This window comes from Danio aesculapii, chromosome 7, assembly GCF_903798145.1.
Source record: "Danio aesculapii chromosome 7, fDanAes4.1, whole genome shotgun sequence".
Taxonomy (NCBI): domain Eukaryota; kingdom Metazoa; phylum Chordata; class Actinopteri; order Cypriniformes; family Danionidae; genus Danio; species Danio aesculapii.
In genome coordinates, this window is record NC_079441.1 from 31,567,183 (window position 1) to 31,583,061 (window position 15,879).

A 15,879-nucleotide genomic window follows, 5' to 3' on the forward strand; every position below is an offset into this window, starting at 1 on the left:
ATGGTTGATGTGTCCTTTTTTGCAGCGCTGAGCCTTGTGACCAACCAGACTCGTTTCTGTTGAGCTTTTAAATGTAATTAGCCAATCAGACGATGTGTTCCAAACGAGATATATCGGCCTCTGAAGGGCACTTCAGAGTGAAAAAAAATCATATTGTTCCAAACCGAAGTGATCAAAACTGACTACTCCAAAGGGCCGTTTATAATGAAAGATTTTGAAAAATACAACTGAAGCACACTGCGGGAAATTGTTTAGTGCCACACACTGCACTCAACTCGGAGGGACTCGTCCATATGCTTTAATCTATTCATTCAAAGGGACTCTCCGAAGGGATCAGGGCATAGGGATGAGTCCTTCAGAACGGAATCCACCCAGAGGCGTTTAATTTAGCAGCCTAACCTGTTGGCTGGATTCTACAAGCGAAGTAGGCACTGATGCAAGTACAGTGCGAGGTTAATTTGTCATCTTCAGTGATTATAACTTGCATAATTTTGTCACTGAGCCACGTTTTGCACATGTAGACATTTTCTCTAATTATCCCAATTACAACAAGAGCAATCAACATGTAGCCCTGGAGTTTAGTTTTATTTTATTTTTAGTGTTTAGTGTTTTTTTTTCTTCAAATTTCTAATATTTATATGTGCGAATTATCAATTCAATTCACCATTATTTATATAGCGCTTTTACAATGTAGATTGTGTCAAAGCAGCTTGACATAAAATATCATAGTAAATTGAAACAGTGTGCGAATTATTGACGATGGGGGAGGGGGGGTGTATGGGGGGTAGGTGGGTATTTAAATTACATCACATTAATTAATAAAATGTATACGTTTTCAGTGTTTAGAGGGATTTTGTGACTATTTTAGGGGTTACTGTCGGTCCAACTATACACACTGTAAAAAATGCCCAGCACAAATCGATTAAGTTAACTTAACACTATGTGGATTGGACTTAACACTTTATGTGGAATTTATGTGGATTGAACATAAAAAAATAAGTTGTCCCAATGAAATCTCTAGAATTGTGTTGTTTCAGCTCATTTAAAATAAGTAGGTTTTTTGAGTGCAAATTATGTGTCTAATTTCTTTTTTTAAGGCTACATGCAGATATCTATTTTACAAGAACCGTGTTTTGTGAATACTTAAGATGTCTATCGGTGCTCTCATACTGCCAGTTTCAGGCTGTTGAGTGATATTTTTTCTAACATTGATTGGCACGATTATGCAATCACAACCGTGTGAGAGGGGGGGGGATGGGTGTGTCAAATGTATTTATGTTATGCATTTTAATTATTAATATTTAAGACATCAGAGAGCTATATCATACTATTAAAGGGTTGATCCCCCATACATCTTGTTTTTATGTTCTTCAGGGGGATCATGCGTTAATTAGGGGCTAATTGTGCCCCATTAGAGAGGCTAATTCTAAAATATATGAAGAGTTCAGATGCAAAAAACCATGCCTTCTGAGATTTTCTTCTAAAATTACAATTTTTCCATGCTTGTTCCTATGTGCATGTTCACTAATTTCACTTGTATGGAAAATACAAGATTATTTTCATGGCCTTTAATGCGAAATAACTGAACATAAACACATGAGGTTGAGAAAAATGCTCATTTTAAAAGAACATTTCGGATTGCACTTCTTTTTTATAGGGAATATGTTAAATATATCAAAGATATATGTTATGTTTCCCTTAATGGAAAATAACATGTCGCTGATTTTGTTTATGAAAAAATAAATGACAAGAATAAACAGCATTAACAAACAGACAAGGCATATATAAAAGCACACAAAACACCGCGTTATTTGTAAAATACATTTAATTCCTACATATTTGGGCAACAAAACCAGACCAAAATGTATAATAGGTATAATTGGTAAAGAGCTTCAACTGACATCTGTCCAATTGGGTATCAAATAATACGAGATCCTTTCAACACAAATGCTATATTTAATAACAGACCAGAATATTTAAATACCTGGATCCTGTTTTATTTCATTTTTTCCTTCATAATATTTAGTAGTTAGAGATCATGCTTAACATGTCAGGACCCCGTACAATTCTTACATGCTTCATTTCTGAGGTTCTTCTTTTTTTCTTGACAAGTACCAGAAAAAGTTATCACAATTAAAGGCATACATTGTCTTTACATGGTAATTAGTATACTATATAGCTGTACATATTACAAGACACTTTGAAGCATATCAGCATAGGCAAAATGTGTTAACATGACAAGGTTGCATAATGCATGTAGTAAAATCAAAAATCTGATTGTGTTTATTCATCAAGGATGGGGCGCGTCCTAATAATGCGGTCTAGAAGAAGTGCACGAAAAACATGTACACAGGCTTAAGAAATGGCGTGTAGTCACCAGTCGAGTAGTATTTGAACGCCACCTAGCGAGTGTGGCATGGTATTACAGACTCTACATCTGTGATAGAGGTGGCAGTGAAGAGTAAAGAGCTTGTCTATCGTATAAACAACAAAGCTTATCCTTCTGAGCTCACCGTCAACAGATATCACACGTGTACATTCACACAAACATCCTTGGATTTTCTAGTCTAGAGATTTTGTAGCACATTACAGCAATGACAGCATAGATGATTCCATCAGAATCGACCTGGATTTGCCATCTAAGTGATTAAGGGATAGGGTGTCTCATTTTATAAGGCTAGTAGGTATGTATGAATCCTCTCTATGGCTTGGCTTATTGTAAATAGGAGCAGAACTTTAGTGACCGGGGCAGTACATAAGTCTAACGCCTTGTATGACAGACATGCAGATAAACACATTACATAACTGTATATTGAGCTTAATCAGCATCAAGAGGTTGTGGATATTCATCAGCTCTCTCTCACCTATGTGATCTCACATACATATAAGGAACACACTTTCTGAATTCAGAACCATTTTCTTAAAGGGATAGGCCAGCCCAAAAATGAAAACGACCTCTTATGTGGTTTTAAACCTTAATAAGTATCTTCTGTGGAACACAAAAGATGATATTGTAAAGATTGCTGCTTATTGGCCCCCATTGACTTCCATATAATAAAAATGACTATGGAAGTCACTTGGTTCTACCAGTGTTTTTCAAAGTAACTTATTTTGTGTTCAACAGAGGACACTTGAATAGGTTTTCAACAAGCCAAGGCTGAGTAAACGATGACGGATTTCATTTGAGTGAACTATCCCTTTAATATTTTAGCCTGTCTTTGAATGGCAGAAACAGTAAGAGTAGTATGGAAGAACGTAGCTCCGAATTTACTGAATGATGAAAGATCAGCACCTTTAAAAGGAAAATTCCAGGTTCAACGCTAATTCACAAGTTAAGCTCATCAGACAGCATCTGTGGCAAAATGTTGAACAAAAAAACAACTAATCTGGATTCTTTACCCATGAGGCACCTAAAATAAAGATCAAAATACACACTTGAATGTACTTACATTTGAAACTATTAAAGAATATTATTCAAAAGCATATTTGAGTGATAATTTTGATGTTTATTGTCAGGTTTTAGACTAAAGTTGAGTATAACTTTACATATGTATGGTTTTCTATGTAACAATATTAGCATGCATTAAAAAAAATGTGTTACCCACCGACTTCCATAGTATACTGTATATATTTTTATATTTTAAAAGAGTATTTCAGTCCAAATTGTAAATTTTTTTTTAAAAATTAAAAAACAGCCACAATTTATCAACATTATGTCACAAAAAGCCACCGACTTTTACTTCTACTCATTATATCTTAAAGATTTGCCCTCTCTGAGCTCTACTGAAAGAGGAATGGTGCAAAAAGCAAACAACACAGTGCTCATCAACTTCTATAAAGGCCCAATCTCAAATGGCACACTTCATCTGCACTTGTGGTCTTGTGCACGTAAAATGGCTGCTGCCATTAGGAGTGCCAACTGGGATTTGGCCAAGTTAAGCTGAAAGTATACTTCCCTTATCCACGTCCCGTTCAGCCTCATATACATAGCCTGATTGTTTTACTGTACGAGTAATTTAAACACTTGAAACCAGTGGTCCACTAGGTTGGTCGCACGAGCCGAATGCGTTTATCTGCTTGCTCATAATGAAGTGTACTTCAACGATGTGGAAGACTGAACTCAGGAAATCCCGTGTACCTGGGCCTTCAAACATTCTTAATCCTTGTACTCTCACTTCCAACAAAAAAGCACCATATTCTGGCTTACTCTCACCTAACTAACACTGTTTATTTAGTGGTTTCTCAGGAAGAGACGAGTACATACAAACAGCAGTCTCAGAGAGGAAGATGGAAAAGAGGGTTCAATATGAGGTTCATGCGAAGAGCCGCACAGGCCTGCAAATATATACAGTTTATACATACGAAAAAGAATAATAGTAACTCCAAAGCAATAGCGGTACTTAACAGTTAACACACACAAAAAAACTACAAGCAAATAAATGTATCCATCCTTCATGTGATAATGTACTCTGCGTGTTTATAAGTCTACAGTTAAAGCTAGTCATCAACTACAGCGTAAACGATAGCTGACTAGTTGTTGGTTGTTCCACCGCCACTTTTCGACAAATAAAATGCACAAAAATTGATCTGCGACTTCAGGAATTGGAGCGACTATATTAGGAAACAATGGTAGATACAAAACAAAATAGGAGATGGTAGATATAAAACAAAATTATTTTTTGGCTGATGTTTTAAAGGTCATATCTTGCCCTTCTGTTTTAATAAACAGGGCTGTTCCTGATGCTGCAGCAAAGCACCATGCTGAAGATCATCTCGAAGATCTGGAGAGAGAAAAAAAGGCAAAATAAGAGTCAAATGGTTGTAGAAAGAAAGGTCATGTCCACACTAATGCCTTTTCATTTAAAAATGCACATTTTTCTCACCATTTTGGACTTCCGTCTACACTGAGACGCTGTGTTTTTAGGAAACGATAACTTATCTTTCTGAAAACGCTGTCCAAAGTGAATTAACTCATTCATTCATTTTCTTTTCAGCTTAGTCCCTTTATTAATCTGGGATTGCCACAGCGGAATGAACCACCAACTTATCCAGCATATGTTTTACACAGCAGATGCCCTTCCAGCTGCAATTTATCATTGGAAAACACCCATACACATTCATTCACACACATACACTACGGACAATTTAGCTTACCCAATTCACCTATACCACATGTCTTCGGACTATGGGGAAACCCATGCGGATGCGGGGAGAACATGCAAACTCCACACAGTAATGCCAACTGACCCAGTCGACTCACTTGCTGTGAAACGATCGTGCTACCCACTCCGCCACCATGATGCCCCTGGATGAATTTGAAAATGTAATTTTTGTGTAGCAGTATGGACTGTAAGAACGGAAGCTTTCGAAAACGATGACGCATTTTAGTCATGTGATGCAGTCATTCTACTAATTAAACTAATTAATTCGGCCAACATGGTGGACGACATTGTAAAGCAGATGTTTTGAATGCTGTCCATTTCGACAGATTTATTACAGATTAATACAAGTTTGTATATGTTCCATATTATCTCTCTTTAAAGGACATGAAATGTTTACAGAGCTATTGTTCAGCTGCGGAAGCAGAACGTACATGGAGCGGAGATTTTGGGTGAGGCGATTTTTGCGTTACTCTAAACAACAACTAGCCTTTGTGTGCTGTTTGTATCCACTCTGAAGTGATTTTGAGTCTTAATTTGACCACAACTTTCTCTGTTTCAGCACATGGGATGATTTTTGGTGACAAATATTATTTTGTCACATATTTTGTCAACAATACACTGTGGGCAAATTTACTACCTTTTCGTTATGTTAGCGGCTTTTTTGCCCCATTGACTTCCATTATAACAACATTAATTGATTGCAAAACAATGACACCATATAATCATGCATTCCTTATTGTTGGTGGTTTTCCCTGTAGACAATCGGTAAAATTTGTCATTTTTACTGTTGATCATCAATTGCAGTTGGAAAAAAAACGTTGTTTCTGGGTTATATTTTGGGTTATTTGGAGTATTGCGTGTGTGAGTGTGAGAAAGACCTTTGCTCACTTATGCCAAGTTCAGACTGCATGATTTCAGCCCAGATTTTGACTCGCCGACAGGTTTTGAGAAATCACCAACAAATGCCCGAAATCACAAGCAAATCGGTACTCGTTCACATGAGAAACAATCACACAGTGTGAACTATCAAAAACGGGATATGAGAGAATCGCAGATGAATCGCTGACACCCGTGAGATATTTGGCATGCTAAATATCTGGAGCTGTTGGCGATTCAAATCATGCCCTGTAAAATGTGTTCTGATTGAAAATAACATTGTCGATCGCCTACAGCCAATGGGAGAGCAGCTTCCACTAGTATGGGTACCTGCAGGCCAGTGGGAGGATTGGGAAGAAGTTAAAAGCGCTTCTTCTCAGTCTTTTTGGACCCAAGAAATGGAGGAAAAACTAGTATAAATTTGGCAGCAGCACCCATGTGTGTTTGACGTGTCATCTGAGCAATATCACAACAGGGTCAAAAAAGAAAAAAGTTTAGGAGAAATTGCTAATTCACTTCAAAACCAAGGTGAGCAAAATAAGTAGATTTTCTACCCCACTAAAGGCTTCTTTTTCATCATGTAGTTAATAAAAAAAGATTTACTACGTGGCCTCGCGTTGTTTCCATGTCATTTCTCATGTGTGTTTGATTGTGAGAGACGTAGTTTTCAGACTGAGACAAAGTTGTCTGCGATTCTTCATATTCTAAAGTCAAGCAATGTGAAATCCCCTGTTGCCGATGCATCCTACAGTGTAAACAGTTTTGGGCCTGATAGTGTAATGTTAAAAGAATGTTTATTAACTGATAAAGACAGATTTTAATAAAGACTTCAGTTTATTTTAGCCATAGTGCAAATGATAATCATATACGAGTATTAATAAAAGATGGAGGCTGTAGTTTTTCTGACAAATTGTTTCAACCGAAATTGTACATGTTACCCTGACACCCCATTCACCAGGGGCTTCAGCTTCAACGCTTGACAGAGGGCGTGTCTGAAGTTGGGGCTGACGCGATCGTCATAGCAGCGTCAGCCAATTAAATTAGTCAGCAATAGGCCACTGTCTGAGCTGGTGTATTTGCATACAGCGATCTGATTGGCTGACGCTTCCGTCGGCGCTTGAAAAGCTGAACAAGTCCCAACTTTAGCAGTGAGCAACGCCTCTGAAGCAGCGGCGACGGATCCACAATGCAGTTCGGCAACGCCTGACGTCACCCATTGAAAGTGAATAGAAAGTGTTGTAGCTGACGCCCCATGTGAATGGGGTGTGAGAGATTAGGAGAACTGGCAGGGATCATATACTTTTACATTAGCTGTTATAGTCTGTTATAATGTTATACTGTGAGTTAAAGCAGGGGAAAAGACGAGCATTAACGGTGTTATCATAATGGACTCATTCGGTAGCAAACTTGAGTTTATGTGACTTATGTCCTTATTACTCCTTATGTCTACCTTTTTTTGCTGCCGCCATCCTCACTTGTATGTGTCACACCTCACACACCTTTTTCTTGCACACGGGAAATTCACCTGCACTGTTTTGGCGCTGCTACGTCTGAATGCAGTTACAGCCTCTCACACAAAAGCAGGGAAAGGCACAGCCAACCACAATGTTCATGTGTGTTTGGGGGGTGGTGCGAGTTCAGCATGTCAAGGTTAATATTGACAGTTGAATTTTTTAAGTGAATTAAAAATGATTAGTGGGGACATTTCAATAGTTGGTGGATATTAGTGGGGACGTGTACCCTTCGTCCATGCTAAATTTACACTCCTGTTTTATGTTGTCACGGCTTTACAATCAAAAAATGTCACTAACATAACGAAAAGGTAGAGCACTTGAACCCTACACAAGGCTTATGGAAACCTCTGATTTCCTTCGACATTTCGCTGCAGCATTTCAAAGAGAGGCAAAGCAAATAAATGCCAGGCAGATTTGACACAGGTAAAAGCGTCTTACATCTCTGCGCATGTGCAGTACGTGAATGAAAGTGTTTTGAGTCGTTTTAGTGTGGATGATCATTTTTCCGGAAAGTATTGAAAATGATAATGTGAGCATGGAGTGTTTTTAGATGAAAAAGCTGTTTTCAAATTGATCTGAATTAGTGTAGATATAGCCTACGATGACACACAGGCCCCAATATAAACACACTTAGACTCACCATGATCACAGCAACAACCAGGGCAGCGAAGCCGATCAGGTAAATCTTCTCAGAGAAAAGATCCTTGATCTTGGAGTGACAGTTCTGAAAAACAATTTTTTGGTCATGCTACAGTATGCTGGACAATTTGATTGAGTATTCTTTAATCCAATGCAGTAACAAAGAGAGACATACCTCAGCACTCGTTCTTAAATGTGTAGGACATGTGTCAGTGAGCCACCTATCAGCAATGGCTGTAAAAATGTTTCCTTTACCACAGCACTGAAGCTGAAATCCAGAGATGACACGGATTAGATATATGAGAATTTATGAATTGATTAATTAATCACTTGACTATGGTTTTGCGCCTCAGTAGGTGAGGACCACTTACAGTCTCGTGAAAGACCTTCAGGACAGTCGTGGCAGGATTCTTTTCCTCACCAGAGTAGGTAACGCCTTTGTCATACACAGAGTCATAGAAACCGATAATCTCTTTGGAGATCTGAAAAAATAATGGAGGAAGAAATCATTACAAAAGTTTTAATGCCGTGTGTATATTAGCGATAGGCCAATTCATGAAAATAACAACAACAAACTGTTTGATTCTCTTGTCACGGTATTGTTCGTGTCATGGGACCACGCCATGTCAACCCTCCCGTTTTTCTCCCGTATTTTCAATCAAAGGGTGGCAAGAAACATTAAAGAACCAATCCTTCCTATACGCAACCCATACTGCTGAACCACATGGGAACGCCCCTTGCTCTGAAACGTGCATTTTTTCTGTGCTTTCATTTTATTTAAGCATGAAAACACTTTGAAATAAATATAAAAATGGTGGGATTCCCTTCCTTTTTTTATTACAGGCACCTTCGCCCCTCCTATGCAATCCTCAAAACAGTTCATGCAGGCAGTGCGTGACTGTTAGACGCGCTCCATATTGATAAATAAATGCTGTTTCCCAAACGAATTCATGCGATTTGAAGCGGAGCAAAAGTGAATACTCTGGGCTTTGGGTGCGTGTTTGAATAATAATAATAATAATAATAATAATAATAATAATAATTCCTTACATTTATATAGCACTTTTCTGGACACTCAAAGCGCTTTACACAGTCAGGGCCTCGGTTTAATGTCTCATCCGAAAGACGGCGCTCACTGAGCAGTATAGAGTCCCCGTCATTATACTGTGGCATTACATTTACATTTAGTCATTTAGCAGATGCTTTTATCCAAAGCGACTTACAAATGAGGACAAGGAAGCAATTTACACATCTGTAAGAGCAGCAGTGAATAAGTGCTATAGACAAGTTTCAGGTGTGTAGACAAGTTTCAGGCATTAGGACCCACACAGTCCACAGGCTGGGAGACCCCTGCTGGTTTCATTAACACAACTTCCGGCAGCAACCTAGCTTTCCTATGTAGTCTCCCATCCAGGTACTGACCGGGCGCAGCCCTGCTTATCTTCAGTGGGCGAACATGTGAGAGTTGCAGAGAGCTAGCTCCGATTCAACCATTCATTAAACCAAGCGGCAACCTCCTGCTCTCCCCGGTGAAGCCAATACGGAAGTACGGAAATTGCAATTCATCGACTCGCCTTCGGGGGCTGGCTCCAGGAAGTCCAAATGTTGACTGACTGCAATGGTAAATTGGCCAATTTTACAGCTGATAAAAACATGTTTACAGTCTGGTACAAAAGATGGTTTTGGTGCAAATAGCTAATATTACCCTTCATGACAACTGTGAGGGGGTGAATTTTTTGTAACTTATCCGCTTCATTTTTATTAAAGTATATTAAGTCTGCATAATTAAGGGTGTGGCCACTTGAGAGACAGCTAGGTCTTGCTGGTCGCCATCATGCCACCTTAGCTGATTCCGGCTGATTAGGTGAACTCTGCATATATGTCATATTTTTGTTTTGTTTTATGTGTTTCTTTACACAGTCAATAGCCTTTTCGAATCTGTGCGATGACGTGCGAACAAAATGGCGACGATTGGCCACGCCTACTTGTAGCTTCATTTGCACTCTTCAGAATCCCGTGGGTGACGTTACGGATACTACGTCCATATCTTTTACAGTCTATGGTTTGAACAGACATATACACATAATAATGCAACCATGTCAAACTTGGTGGTTTTTTTTTTAAACACAACAAATTTAGTCTTAATTGAGCATAAACAGTTAGGAAAGCTTTCATTATAGATCTGCACATTTTTAAGTGATACCTCTGTTATTTAATGTAATCAAATGAAAAATATAAATGAGAGATTCATTCGCTGCTCTTTAAATAGAGTGTTAAATTATATAATGAAGAAAAGGTTGATGAGAATTGATAACAATTCAATTTCTTTATAATAGCAACAAATTTTAATAGGCTAAACTTTAATTTATTTGCAGCATTTTCTAATGAATACTATTTATTATATCCTTTGTAAACAATAATAATAAAATGTATTACTGATCGTTTCAACTATTTATTTACAATGAAACAGCTCTAGATGAATATTTTTAGTAATTTGGTGAATTAAAAAAAAATTAAATAAGGGGTTATCCCTTATTTTCACATCCCAATGTTGACAGGTATGAGCCACGCATAGCAAATATATTTTTAAAATATTTGACACGGAAGCGTGTGTTTGGATGAAATATGATTGCATGGATACCTGCCGACTGCAGCACTCTCTCTCTCTCAAATGCACACACCTCTAAACACTCAGCGCAGCACAATTAAAGCAGTTTGTTATGGTGTGTTATGACTAACAGTCTGTCCTATCAGTCTATTCTGTCCTATCACAATTTAACTTGGATCATTTATCCAGAGCTTATAGCCTCTTTTTTACATTTAATGCTGCAAACTTGGATGCTTCAGGTTTTATTCTTTTAAGATTTCAGCGCAAGATGTAGCAGAAACTCAATATTCACTTTTGTGTGCATTTCTCTCTCAGCTCATAAACGCATTTTTATTCATCCATTCATTCATTCATTTTCATTCGGCTTAGTCCATTTTCAGAGTTCACCACAGCAGAATGAACCGCAAACTATTCCAACATGTGTTTTCCACAGCAGGTGCCCTTTCAGCTGCAACCCAGTACTGGGAAACACCCATACACATTAATTTAGCGTTTTAAATACAATTTGTTTTTTAAACATATATATTTTATTAAAAATGTTGCCGTCATTACCAATAATCAAAAAGAAAATTAAAACTAATACTATAATTTGAATACTACAAACTCATTCATTCATTTTCTTTTTGGCTTAGTCCCTTTATTAATCTGGGGTTGCCACAGTGGGATGAATCGCCAACTTATCCAGCATATGTTTTATGCAGCCTTCCGGCTGCCACCCAACACTGGGATATACCCATACACTCTTTCATTCAAACACACACTACGGCCAATTTAGTTCATTCAATTCGCCTATAGCGCATGTCTTTGGGCTGTGGGGGAAACCCGAGCACCCAGAGGAAACCCACGCGAAGACATGGAGAACATGCAAACTAATACTACAAAGTGAAATGTGAAATTTATTAGCGTTTACATGCATAATTTATTACTATGTTCCATGGTTCAAAAACATGTTCATTTTATTTTACCCCTTCATCGATTTGTTAATAATTATGATTACTATATGATCATTGTTAATGGCACCACTGCGATCATAAAAAAATGAGTCTGGAGCCCTGGGCTAAAGATCTAACAAGAGCACAGTCTGTTTTTATAGCGAATGATATGTAGCTTTATCCTTTTATATGTTTTTAAAGTGTTTTTATTCTCAGCTACAATTTGTTTAAGGCTAACAGTTTAACAAAATAAACAGAAGGCTATCTGAAATGAACAACATTTCCCTCTTGCTGTATCAGAAATCACAGATTTTTTTATGCTGATGTATAGTATGTCTAAATGGTATTTCTAAGTGATACAACAGGGGATTTTGTTTTCTTAGGTATAATGAATCAAAACAAAAAATGTGACCACAAAACTGTGACACAAAATAAACTGTTGAATTTGTGAAGCGTTTCACCTTTAGTGTTTATATGAATTGAAAGAAACAGAAACCTTGTCTTTGTTCATGAATCCCCAGATTCCAGCGGCAACCTCACAGGCAAAAAGAAGGACCAGGCAGGCAAAGAACTGGGGGAGGGAAAGAATAAAATGTGGATGTGTCATTTCGCCAAGTAAGACATGTTCCTGAAACAACATTTGATGATCCTGAAACAACATTCTTGTCCAAAAATAATCTGACCCCTATCTCACCCCCTAAATCTAACCCTAAACACAATCTATGTTTAAAATAACTGCAAAATGATGTCAAAACCCTTGTTTTAAAACTACATTCACATTAAAAGCAAACCTGCCTCTTAAGTCTGACTGGTTGATTGAAATGTTGTTCCAGGATTAACAAAGGTTAAGATTTAAGATTAAGAGATGTTGATAAGGGGTGTTCTGAATAAAATCAAACAAACAAGGATCTCAAAATGTAGCAAAAATGTATTAAATTGATCAGAATTGGCAGGCTATAATTTATTTAATAATAAAAAAAAACGACTTCAGACAGATTAATGCTAAAAATCTACATTTACCATTACAGAAATATTTAATTGCAAATTGAAAAAGGAATTCAGCCTAATTCTCCCTTAAATGGACTCTGACCCATAGCATTAAAACTGAGCTAGTGTACTTTTTTGTTGAAATCTAGCAGGACTGGGCTGGCTTTAACATTATTGACCGTAACGCATTCTTTCCCCCAAACATTAGAGGACATTTGAGAAACCATCAAATGTTTGCAGAAAGAATGGATCAACGTTGACAGCATGAGATTGGTTCAAGCGTGTATTGCAATTGGGGGTCAATCACTCCGCACCCCTATCTCCAATACACTTCAAGCAAAACTGAGTTACTTACGGTTCCAAGAAGACACTGGGACTCCTGAATGGCTCCATAGCATCCAAGAAATCCAACAAACATCATCACAGCGCCGACAGCAATCAAGATGTAGACACCTACAAAAAAAAGCATATGTTTTAGAATGAACTAAAATCCAATTCCTCAAAATTATTTAATTCTTAAACAAATCCAGGATTATCTGTATTATAAATATAGGTTATTTAGATGCATTTGAAAGTTTCAATATTCAAATCAAGATCGGAGAATCATCCGATTAAAATGGTTGTTCAACTGAGTGTGCAGTATTGCTAGTGATGGCCAGCAGGAGTCACTGTGCGCTCACTTTGATGAAGCTGCAAGTTAAACTGCAGAACATTTGGAAGTCATACTGAGGGGCCCAAATTAACTTTTTGTTTCCATTCCCTCATTCTCATAAAAAAAACCCTAGAGCTAACAGCAAATCAGGGTTCTTATGTAACATGACATGTAAAAGTAGAAGGAAAAAAGAGAATAAAAAGAGTTAAAGACCGCTTTCTTAGACACAAAATAAAGAAGGAATGCAAGAAAGAAAGGACACCCTCTTTTCACAGTGTTTACATCACTTGGTAACACAGGCTGATTGATACTGCCTTAACCATAGCAACTGCAGCGGGCCCTAGAGTGTTTGCATGGATGTTCAAAATGGCAGCGAATAGAGTGATAGTGAGACAGAGAGAGAGAAAGAGAGAGAGAGAGAACAGAAAACTCTCTTAAGAAACATTCACCCATCCGCTCACAATGTAATCATGGTGAGTCAACATGCAGATTTGCAGAACATGAGTGAGCATGAATCTTGCAACATTATATTCTATTGTGTCACACCTTTTCACCCTTACATGTCAGCTTCTGTTTTTTTTTCCCCAAATACCATTATTTAAAGTTAAAACATGATTAGCTTTTCCAGTGAGTCTGGTAACTGTTCTGAAAGCAGTTCAATGAATTCTGTCTCCTCTGGCTTGCTCGGTTGGGACTGGTGGAACTGGACATCGGTGGAGTTGCTCCTCTGTGTTTCAGCGAAAGCATTTGCATTACACTGAACTGAACTAAACTCAAGCTCAACTGTGACAACTGAACTGAAGCAGTTTTTATTTACTAGAAGTTTGTCTATTTTAAGCTGCTTTGACAATCTACATTGTAAAAAGTGCTATAGAAATAAAGATGAATTCAATTCAATTAATTTACTAATCAAAACTGAAAGTTATCATCTTTCTAGTCACTCACAACACAACCCTACTTCTACAGAGCCTGTTGATTCAAAACAAACAGATGCAAACAGATAACTGATTGTATTTTAAACTGCAAAAAACAAATAAAACACCCTGATATTTCTTTTTACTAAATCAATTACAAATTGCAGTTCTGCTCCAAACTGCTGATATTATTAATTGTAAAAACTGCTTTTATTCCAGCAAGCCAGCCCAAAAAAAAAAAAAAGAAATTCCCCCAAAGAACAAAAATATAATAGGAAATACTGTGAAAATGACCTTACTCTGTTAAACAGCACTTTGGAAATATTTGAAAAAATATTTCAGAGCAAGTCTTCCGACTGTATTTGTCAATACTGATTACGGTCAGTAAGTCCAGACTCAACATAAATACATTAAGGTTACAATTACAAATGTAACTGTAACAGTTTAAGCAGACATATCTCATTAAAATATCCCATTAGCTAAAATTAATAGACCCCATTTTAGTGTTTTGAACTATATGCTTGAACCAGTACTATTTAATCTTATATTTAATTAACTAAATTCCTTAAAACATTTAAAAACATCTTTATATTTGATTTTAAAAAGTATCTGATTTACTTAACCTTTGTAATACACAAATATTGCATTAACTTTCTCATGGGAATAACAAAGAGTCTGCCTTGACATCTCCTTTCAAACTTTAAGCCATCACTTAGTTATATCCAGCCAAAACAAAGCCAAACACACTTAGTTTCCAGTAGTCTGCAAGCGCATTGTATCCTCTCTGTGATTTAGCAAATTAAAGAATAAAAAGTACTCCTAAACATAGAAATAACTGATTATCCAACTATTAACACATTAAACACCCTCTATTCAATATTTAGCTTCACAAAGAAAAATATCAAATTTTTGAAGTAAACTTATTTACAACTTTGAGTTAGTTTAGACTTAAAGGAGACAATTACAAAACTTTTTAAAGACAGATACTGTACCAAACAGGAAACTCTTTCTGTTAGGAAACCCATTCTCCATGATTCAGCACGGAAAATGAGTGAGCATGAATAGTCTTACAACAGTACCTTCGGCTTTTGTGTCATATCTGTTGAGTTAACTTCAGTTTTTGAGTAATTCTTTCTGATGTTTTTTTGTTCATTTACTATTTTTCTTTCCATGATTTTTGTTCTCATTTTTTTTAGATTCAGATCATTAGACAGTTTTTCCTCACCAAAGAAAAGAAAAGTTTGGTGAAATGTGCAAGCTGTTTTGTCAAACAATCAATTAACTGATTGACCCCATCTAAAAATTTGACGCAAACACCCCAAATCAATTTCAACATGTATCAATTTCAACATCTATGCTCTGATGTTGTAATTGTCTGAATATGGAGCCAAATCAGTCTGAAAATTAATACATATGCATTCATAAAATTCATAAATGCACATAAATGCACACAAACATAACATTCTGATCACAGAGGCGATTGACAAAATGATATTCGGTGGCAGCAAGTGACTGTATTACTAAACGAGTCATTTATTTAACTGATTCATTTGAATCAATGATTCATTCAGTAATATTTGCTACTGAATGCATTG

The 15,879-nt window shown here is 36.9% G+C and overlaps 1 protein-coding gene across 1 annotated transcript in view; it reads right to left on the bottom strand.

Moving 5' to 3' along the window:
- Positions 1-1,807: 1,807 nt before the first annotated feature.
- The window catches only part of cd81a (CD81 molecule a), a 43,163-nt gene continuing 29,091 nt past the window's right edge, over positions 1,808-15,879 (bottom strand). Inside the window, exons 3-8 of the mRNA XM_056461631.1 lie at positions 13,074-13,171; positions 12,228-12,302; positions 8,563-8,673; positions 8,367-8,459; positions 8,193-8,276; positions 1,808-4,781 (exon numbers count right to left, since the gene is read on the bottom strand). Coding sequence (XP_056317606.1) covers positions 4,719-4,781; positions 8,193-8,276; positions 8,367-8,459; positions 8,563-8,673; positions 12,228-12,302; positions 13,074-13,171 — 524 coding nt within the window. The 3' untranslated portion in view covers positions 1,808-4,718. The remainder of the gene's footprint in view (positions 4,782-8,192; positions 8,277-8,366; positions 8,460-8,562; positions 8,674-12,227; positions 12,303-13,073; positions 13,172-15,879) is intronic.